General features: G+C 37.1%; 1 protein-coding gene across 4 annotated transcripts in view; it reads right to left on the reverse strand.

Annotated features, from left to right (window-relative positions):
* Positions 1-10512, reverse strand: part of LOC102257980 (probable ATP-dependent RNA helicase DDX60) — a 98671-nt gene that overhangs the window by 51347 nt on the left and 36812 nt on the right. For all 4 annotated transcript variants that reach the window (XM_014535223.1, XM_014535221.1, XM_014535220.1 and 1 more), the window contains 4 exons: positions 8580-8729; positions 5232-5351; positions 3728-3823; positions 587-702 (listed from right to left, as the gene is read on the reverse strand). In XM_014535223.1, coding sequence (XP_014390709.1) covers positions 587-702; positions 3728-3823; positions 5232-5351; positions 8580-8729 — 482 coding nt within the window. The remainder of the gene's footprint in view (positions 1-586; positions 703-3727; positions 3824-5231; positions 5352-8579; positions 8730-10512) is intronic.

The raw sequence follows: 10512 nt of genomic DNA on the forward strand, positions 1-10512 counted from the left end.
TTGAAATTCTAAATTCTATTTAATAGTAATAATGGAAGTAGTAAATCATAAGTGTTGTAGGCATTTAAAATAAATTGATACATGCAAAGCACTTAGAACAGTACCTGGTACATTGGAGTCTTTACTCTAATTGTTATTATTAGTGGGCAAAAATATAGCCCAATGACAAAATCATATGGAGCTTTCAACTAATAAGGCTTTGCTATCTTTCTAACATCCACAAAGTGGGACAATATAAGAAATCTCAAGGTCAGTGAGAGAGTGTGTCATTATTCCATTTTATTTTTGGTAAAGGAAAAAAAGGGGGACCTAAATCAGTTACTTCTGGGGAACATTTTTGAGGCAAGGAGAAATTTTGTACTCAGTTGCAGATCTTGTTGGGAGAGTCCTTGATTTTCCCTTATAGAGTGTGGCCTTGCTCAGCACCTGCCAGGAGGTGCTAGTAGACTCTTTCCTTGAAAATCCACAGATAACCTAACAAATTCACCAGAAAGTTATGAAACATTTCAGAACCCATATAGAAAATATGATATTCAAACGTTCAAAATAGATAGCCATTCTATTCAAATGGAAACCTAATGCCTACTCAGTGAGATGTTCAGGGTTGCTTATTGTAGCCGAAAGAGCCAGAAAGGGACATCGAATCATGACAAGGAGATGTTCCCAAACTTCTGCTCCAATCTCTCCACCAAGACAATGGACCTATTAAAGACAAAAATTTCTCCATTAAAAAGTTCATTTAAAAATAGTTTATGAAAATAAGGCACGGCAGGCTGATTCCCTACATAGTTTCCTATCACATTTCATCAACCATGCTGAATTTATATACATATTGGGAAATTCAGGCAATAGAAAATCTTGACACATGAATTTTCCCAAATCCCCATAACCAATTCATCAATAATTCCACTTTATCTTACCTTCAAAAATTTATTTGGTATTATGCATTTCTCCCCATGCCTACAACCAATCAAGTCACCGTCATTCCTCAGCTGCACTACACTATCCTCCTGACTACCTTCCTAGCTTCTCCCTTCATGCCCCCTACATTCTTCACATCACAGCCAAAATGATGTGTCTAAAAGATAAGTGAGTTAGGCCATGTCCCTAATTGACCTCCATCAATATCTTCCCATTACATATGGAACAAAATATAAAGTCCTTAACAAGGTGTATAATGCCAAGCATACTTTGGCCCCGGCTTGCCTCTTGAGCCTCATCTCAAGCCACTCTTTCCCATCTTCTGCCAAATTTGCTCCAGACATACTGTCCTGTTCTTTATTCCTTGAACAGAACGTCCCTACTCTAGGGCTTTCACATATATTGCTCCTTCTGCTTAAAATGCTCTTATTCCCTCTATTCAACCTGTATAAAGTTCAGCTTAATGTCACTATATTAGAAAGACTTTTCTGACTGCCCACTCCAGAGCTGTCCTCCTACCCCCTCCCTGCCATTATCAAAATCATAAAAGCCCCTCTTTTTCTTCCCAACGTGTACCAATATGGGTTGTATAGTCATCTGTGCACTTAATTGTTTAATTTCCATTTGTCAATTACTCTTATGACCTTAGATGGGGGCATCCCCAGCACCAATAGTGCCTAGCATTGTGGAGGCACTCCTTAAGTATTTGCTGAATATGTAAATAAATGTCTTTTGACCAAATAAAACAAATTCAACTAGACTCAGTTTAGATTCTCAAATGTGGTCTTCTTTAAACAGATAAAATCAACTGGAAAGGACTCACCATCAGAGCCACATAATTGTTTTAAAAAGTTCCCATTTTTGCCCATTTGGTTTTTCCCTGGTCAAATAATATATCATTTTGCTGAATATGAACTTTGTGCTTTGTACTAAATAGCACATTTTCCTGACCCTACCAGAATAAATATTAGCCTTCAAAACTTTTCAGCTTTACCCTTATATAAAAATGTCATATTTCATAGCTTTGAGGTTAAAGTACAACTCAAGGTTCTAGATTACTAAGATAAAATTTTTGTACATTTTCTGAGCAGGGATACTCAAGGCCTTTAAGATGCAATACATATAGATTAACCAAAAAATCAGTATCAAATAAATCAAAAGCACAGCCTGCTTGGTAGCTCCAAATTTATGACAGGAAAAGTTAAATATAGATATATTTTCCCCCTTTAAATTGAAATTTCCTTGAAGCAATGGAATATATCTTTTATAATATTTTAAGTTTCACCCTAGTTGGTGTTGCGCAGTGGTTAGAGTACTGGCCCACACACCAAAGGCTTCTGAGTTCGATTCCTGGTCAAGGGCATGTACCTGGGTTGCATGCAGGTTTGACCCCCAGCCCAATTGGAACAGGTGCCTGTGGGAGCAACCAATCTATGTGTCTCTTTCACATCGATGTTTTTCTCTCTCTATCCCCCTTCTCTCTCTCCCTCCCTCCCACTCTCTCTAACAATCAATAAAAAAAAATCCTCGGGTGACGATTAACAAAAAGATAAATATACATAATGTGTTAAGTTTCTTTGAATAAATATTTCTTTTTAAAAAATATTTTTATTGATTTCAGAGAGGATCAGCTGCCTGCACACCCCCTGCTGGGGATTGAGCCCACAACCCGGGCATGTGCCCTTGATCAGAATTGAACCTGGGACCCTTCAGTCCGCAGGCCGAAGCTCTCTCCACTAAACCAAACTGGCCAGCGCTGAATAAATATATCTAATAATAATACTATAAAATTTTTTAAAATATTTTCTATTTGCCCCTGTAAATTTCCATTGTTTTTTACCCTGCTCTCTCTGGCAACCTATAGAGACTACTTCAAAAGGGCTTCAATGTTCTCCACTTCCATTGTATTTGGCCAATGAAGACCCTTGGCAAGTGGTCAGAAGAAGGGAGGAGAATAAGAATGAGGTCTTCATTCTATTGGCTCCCTTCCTGAAAGATTACCTTGAGCCAGCTGTATCCCTCAACTAAGGTAATTGGTCCTTACATGTGGCCAACTCCATCCGAATCTCCTTTTCAGTCTCAGTAACTGCTGCTTTGCCTTGTCCTTTTATTTTTTTAAATATATTTTATTGATTTTTTACAGAGAGGAAGGAAGAGGGATAGAGAGTTAGAAACATCGATGAGAAACATTGATCAGCTGCCTCCTGCACACCTCCTACGGGGATGTGCCTGCAACCAAGGTACATGCCCTTGACTGGGCCCCTTTAGGCTGCAGGCTTACGCTCTATCCAGTGAGCCAAACCAGCTAGGGCTGTCTTGTGGATAAGCTACTAGCTCTGAATGACTGTACTAATCTTATTCGTTCCCTCATGCACACCTTTGGAAAATACTCTTCTTGAATTATATTTTAAGTGTGCCACCTGTTTTCAGTTGGGACCATGACTGATAACATATAAGTAGCATCATTGTTAGAGGCCAACTTCTTTGCTTTAGGGATTAAAAATTGAATGTTGACATCTCTGTCCAAAATTTATGCGATAGTGGTTATTTCTGCTTCTCTGAAATAGTAGTCACCAATGACAGGTTCCTCTCCCATACAGAGCTCTGCAGCATACACCAATATACCCTATTGAGTTACAACAGGAAAATGGAGCCAAAAGATTGGTTATGATTCACTAGGAAAATCATTCAGAAGGAAGTGCATGTAGACAAAGGGACAAATATCCTAAAGTACCAGAGATCTTCATTATACTAGTATGCTGTTGTACACTAGGAAATTAACCCAGAAAAATAATACCAAACCTACCTCATCAAATATAACATATCTGATCCTTTTCACCCATCTTTGGCGATGAGGAGCTAACAGCAAAATTTCAAGGCAGGCAGGCACTGTAACAAGTACCTAAAAGTAAGAACACTGCATAAACAAACATTTAGAGCATTTCCTATGCATACACATAGTTATAAAGATATAAAAGATAGAGTTATAACTCCTGAATGTACCAGCTGATAAATAGGATATTGCTTCTGAGAGTATTGGAGTAAAACTGTGATATATTAGTTGGAACCTTATGAAATTGCAATTTTACAGATCAAACTGGTAAAATATCAGATTTGAAATTCAAATTCTTACTTATGAGTAGTCAAAGTCATAAAATAGAAAGTTAATTGTCACATGTTTGTTTCCTCAAAATCTGACCCTAATACACAGTTTAGGATGAAAAATGTTTATGAAGAACCAACAACTATGTTAGTGGGGGGAAGGGGGATGGGGGAGAGGGAGAAGCTAAACTTCAAAACAGGCCTGATGAAATCTTAACCAACCTGGCTCAGAGTTCTGGAGTGAATTTTGGCTGTCAGAGCAGTTCTACAGGAAGCCAAAATGGCCTGGTGTTTACTAGTATACCCCCGCCTAGCTCACTCACAGATATGAACTATGGAGGCAGAACTGGGGGAACTGACAGCTGGCATTTGTTTTGAACACACTCCCCCATCTGGACAGCAAGTCCTTCCTTAAAAGGTGATCTGGGTAACACATATCCATTTCTGCCATGCAATGTTCTATAATCATGTTTTCACTTTTTGTTTAGTCTAGGTTGTTTATCTATGAGTTCAATAAATCAGAAACAAAATGTCTATGATTTGCTTAACACCCAATTTTTTATCCATAATACAACATTTAAAAAATTACAATGAGCACTAGCAGGTTTAGCTCAGGGGATAGAGCATCAGCCCTCAGACTGAAGGGTCCCAAATTCAATTCTGGTCAAGGGCATACCTCTGTTGCAGGTTCCATTCCCAGCCCTGGTCGGGGAGCATGCGGGAGGCAACCAATGGATGTGTCTCTCTCACATCCATGTTTCCCTCTCTCTGTCTCTCACCCTCCCTTCCACTCTCTCTAAAAAATAAATGGAAAAATATCCTCAGGTGAGGATTAACAACAACAAAAATTACAATAAGTATCCTACTCATCAAGAAAAGTAAGAGAACCCTACTTACCAAGAAAAAGTAATTCTAACTGGAAATTGGTGTTGGTTAATTTTTTATAACATTGGTTCTTCAAATCATTTTTAATTAAGTTATAAACCAAGATGATGCTATGAACTATAACTAAAATCTGAAATCAAAATGTAAGTGTCCTCCTATTATCCACTCTTTGGACTGTAACAATATTAAATTTTCCCTAAAGCCATTTCACCTTGTATATTCAACTGAATTCTTTCCATAAGGCCTTGTGAATTTCTAGTGAAAAAGACATATAAGTACTATTATATAATTTGAGAACAAAACCATTAATTAATATGTCCTACCTGACAGTTTAGGGCATCATGACGATATTCCCTTGTAAAAATACCACATAGAGTTTCACCATTAGGCAGATTTTTCATGTAACGATTCTGAACAGTTGCTGCCACTTGATTAACAAGGGCCTAGTTGACAAGGACAGAGATTCATTACTTAAAGTACAGGTAAAACAGGTAACAAGAGGAACTGTATAAAAATATGTCCTGCTATGAGTGCAGGAAGCTTAATAACTGCTTTTTTTACTCGTCTACTCTAAATACACTAATGTGCTTTTTTTGAGATACTTTACTAAACATGTGAACCTCACTGATAAACCCCAACATAAAGTAAAATGGGGAAAAATGGCTTCATCAGAAGGAAAAAATAAAGAGGAAATGTTGCTCAGACATCAGGAAGAAAAAAAACACACACACACAAATCAGCTAATATCTGAATGGCCAAGATTTAGAGACAATTGTGAGGCTGCTATAGGGAAAAGGTCAAGTGAGGGATAGTCAAGGTAACTTTATGGTTTTTATATTTGGGGATTTCCCCCAGACATGTTAAGTTTGAATATAAATATGAACAAGTAGAACCATGCTCTGTATCAACCATGTAGCCTGGTCAGTAGAATCTGAGTGTGTGGAAACCTACGAACATCTTTCTATTTCACACTTTACACCAAAAAACAAAATTACACATAGATTAACCTGTAAATTTTAAAACATAAGCATAAAAATAATAGAAAATAAGAACTTCATATATTTTATATGCTTGAGCACACATGAAAAAGCTAAATGAAAATATTGATAGATATGACTATACAAAAATATTAACAAAATATTATTATAATTAATGTAATCATAATATAATAAAAAGACAAAATGACAAATAAAAGTATATTTATTATAATCTAAAGAGAAATCGTATACTAACTATACAAAATTCTGATCCTATATAATAAAAGCTTAATATGCAAATCAACTGAATGGCAGAATGACTGGTCGGTGGGGAGCAGGGCCGGCGAGCGGGGGGCGGAGGCAACCAGCAGCGGTGGAGGGGTGATGGGGGGAGGGGCAGGGCCAGAGCTGCCCCCTGGTGGTCAGTGTGCTCCCACAGGGATGTCCGCAGGGAGGGGCCTAAGCCATCAGTGGGCCACCCCTGAGGGCTCCCAGACTGCGAGAGGGTGAAGGCCGGGCTGAGAGAACCCCTCTAGTGCACGAATTTTCGTACACTGGGATTATAGTAAATTAATAAAAAGACATTACCTTTCCCCCCAAAAAAAGAAAAATGGGCAAATACATTTACAATTGGTTTATGAATAAAGACATTTCAATACCCCCAAATCACACATAAAGATGCCCAAATCACAAAAATGCGAATTTAAACATGAGATAAAAGTTTTCATCTATCAGTATGGCAAAAACTTTTTAAATGATTAAAAGACAAGAGAATGTGTACTACTATGTACTGCCAGTGGGAATAAAAATAGATTTAAACTTTTTGAAGAGTACCAATTCCACTTCTAGTCAGCTTAACTTTTCTTTTTTTATATATAAATATATTTTTATTGATTTCAGAAGAGGAAAGCGAGATAGAAACATCAATGATAAGAGAGAATCATTAATCGGTTGTCTCCTGCAAGCCCCTTATTGGGGATCAAGCCCACAAACCCTGGCATGTGCCCTGATCAGGAATAGAACTATGATCTCCTGGTTTATAGGTTAACACTCAACCACTGAGCCATACTGGCTGGGCCAGCTTAATTTTTCTTGATATGCTGTATTACATTCCAACAATGAATACTTATTGTTTTCATAAACATGAAAAACAAAAAAGCTACAAAAAAAATAATAAAGTGCTAATCCAAGCCAGGTGGCTAACTTGGTTGAAGCATCATTATGTCCATTAAAAGGTTTCAGGTTTGATTACCTATCAGGACACATATCTAGGTTGTGAGTTTGATTCCCATTTGGGGCACGTGTGGAAGGCAACTGATCAATCTTTCTACCTCACATCAATGTTTCTCTTTCTTCCTTTCTCTCTTCTCTCTCCTCTCTCAATCTCTCTCTCTCTCTCTCTCTCTCTCCTTCTCTCTCTCTCTCTCTCTCTCTCTCTCTCTCTCTCTCTCTCTCTCTTCTTCTCAAAACATAAAATTAAAAATTAAAAAACTAAAATGCTAATTTCAACTAATATATTGATTAATTTGAGGCTGACCACAAGTCACTCAATACTACACATTTTTCTAGAAAATAAAACAGAGTCTGAATTCACATTAATCCATAGAATTAAAGTTATCTCAACTAGATTTGCCTTTCTTAATTGTAATCATATTTAAAACAAAAGGTGGTGAATGAGGATATGTAAACTTATACTTTCTATAAATAAAACCTCCTGAATGACAAAAATCATACCTTCTATTTTCAAGTTCAACATGATGAGTTCTAGACATAAAAGAAATATGACAAAACAACCTGACTTGAGAAATGGGGTAGTCACTAAGGCCCAACAGCTGATTAGATACATCCCATAAATTCTGCAGAGGCACTAGTAGGTTCTTAAGTGACTCAACAGTGCCCAGCAAAGTATGGGTACTTCTCTCAATTCAAGCTGAATGACAAGATCACAAGACCAGACTTTTTCCTCATGATGGTGCTAAGGAAAGTACTATTTGACCTCCGAAACTAAAAAGAGAAAATGCAGGTTAAAATAAATTAAATCATGGAAACAGAGAACAGGATTTAGTTGCCAGAGGCAGGGGTGGAGGCTATATGAAATGGGTGAAGGTGGTCAAAAGGTACAAACTTTCAGATGAAAGATAAATAAGTCCTGGGGATGTAATGTACAGCATGGGGACTATAGTTAAAAATATTGTATTGTATATTACAAAGTTGTTAAGAGAGTAGATCTTAAAAGTTTATATCATAAGAAAAAATGTAACTATTTGAGATGATGGATGTTAACTAAACTTATTGCTATAATCATTTCACAATGTGTACATATGTCAAATCATTATGTTGTATGTCAATTATCTATATATAGAAAAGCCAAGCTACCGAAACACCAGAACAACCAGAACAAGTTTGCTTTGACGCGCACTGCACACCCTATTACCCCGTAACCCCGATTGTGGGCGGGGCCAGCCTGCCAACCTCCCGGCCCATCCTCTCAGCCTGCCCAGCCTGATCGGCCCCAATCGGGGTGGGTCAGCCAGACCCCACTCATGCACAAATTTGTGCACCAGGCCTCTAGTATATCAAAACTGGAAAATGAATAAATAAAAAGTGGAACAGATTTATCACATGACTACATGTATTATTTTAAAAGAGGGGATTCAAGAATGAAAGAGCAAATTGAAGTCACTTGAGCACTACCTTTGTTGGTGAGACATACACAACCACCCCTTCATCGCTCTCCTTTAGCACTTTCTCCATGCAGTAGTAGGAAGCATAGGTTTTGCCTGAGGATGTTGGAGCAACAATCACAGCTGATTCATTATTATCCACAACATCAAGGAGCTCTCGCTGCAGGATTCAGAGCACCATTTGTGTTAATAATGTGAAGAGCATGTTACCAAAACAAATATATTAATACACTTTCAGTATAAATTTCTGAACCTCAAAAGGAATGATTGGGAGTTGCAAACACATGAAGAGATTTATAGAAAAACCTAAAAAATTCATGATAATCTCTCAGAAGAGAGAATTGTTATGCTTTTGAGCAATTTAAGGTGTGTTTGTGTGTGGGGAAAACGGAGAATGAGTCTGAATAAAATATCTTGCTGTTGAGAAGACCTTTTTTCTAATTATTAGTCATTAAGTGCAGAATGGCTTTGAGAAATTCAGTTCTAAGAAGTAGCCAATATGTATTTTTATGATGGTAAGAAAGCAGCTGAGGAAGAGAAAAAAATCAATGATTTATTATTTTATTACTTACCTTCTAATTTCTAAATATAAGAATGCCAGGTACCTACTTTGGAGGGCATGTGGGATCTTCATCCCTTCAGCCTATCCTTTTATTCATCAAAATGATGACTACCCAAAGAATCATGTCTGTATGATGGGTGGTATGTGAAAAAACATCCAGGGCCCCAATCTGCATGCTCTCTTAATCTAGGTCCACTCTGGAACACACTCCAAAGTGAAGGGAGCATCAAAAGAATTGTAATGTGTATAGGATTAATGAAGAGAACTTGACTGCCTTGTGTCCTGTACTGAAGTAAGCACTGGTTCTCCTGCTCCTGAAAAAGAGGCAGGGATTTTTTTTAAGGTACCCCACCATCATCAACATAAGAAAGCTAAATTAATATCAAACATGACCAACCAAAGTGGTATAAAACTAGAAATCAATTACACAAAGAAAAGTGGAAAATTCATAGATATGAAAAGACTAAACAACAATGGGTCAAAGAATCAATCCAAAGAAAAATAAAAAATACTTTGAGACAAATGAAAATGGACATATACCAAATTCATGGAATGTAGCAAAAAAATGCTCTAAGAGGGAAGTATTTAGCAATAATGACTTTTGTGTTAATAATGTGAAGAGCATGTTACCAAAACAAATATGTTAATACACTTTCAGTATAACTTTGCAACTATGTGGAGAAAAGGGAACCTTTCTGTACTGTTGGTGAGAATGTAAATTTGTGCAGCTACTATAAAAAAACTGTGTAGAATTTTCTTAAAAATTAAACATACAACTACTTTATCATCCAGCAATTCCACTTCTGGGTATTTATTAGAAGAAAATGATAACACTAACTCAAAAAGATATATGCACTCCCAAGACATGAAAACAACCTAAGTGTCCATCAATGATTAAATGGATAAAAAATTGTGATATTATAAATACATATATATGTATATACACAATATAATACCATCTAGCCATTTAAAAAAATAAAATCTAGTCATTTGCAATTAAATAAATGGACCTTGGACCTTGAGAAATTATGCTTAGTGAAAGAAGTCAATCAGAGGAAGATTTAAAAAGAAAGAAAGAAAGGCCCTAGCCGGTTTGGCTTAGTGGATAGAGTGTACACCTGCGGACTGAAGGGTCCTGGGGTCAATTCTGATCAAGGGCACCATACCTCAGTTGCAGGTTCCTCCCAGGCCCGGACCCTGGTTGGGGCGCATGAGGCATCCAATCGATGTGTTTCTCTCACATCAATATTTCTCTCTGTCTTTCCTCTCTCTCTAAAAATGGGAAAATATCCTCAGGTGAGGGGAGAGAGAGAGAGAGAGAAAGAGAGAGAGAGAGAAAAAAACAGAGAAAGAAAGAAAGAAAGAAAGAAAGAAAGAAAGA

Source organism: Myotis brandtii, unplaced genomic scaffold (assembly GCF_000412655.1).
Source record: "Myotis brandtii unplaced genomic scaffold, ASM41265v1 scaffold14, whole genome shotgun sequence".
In the NCBI taxonomy this organism is placed as follows: Eukaryota; Metazoa; Chordata; class Mammalia; order Chiroptera; family Vespertilionidae; genus Myotis; species Myotis brandtii.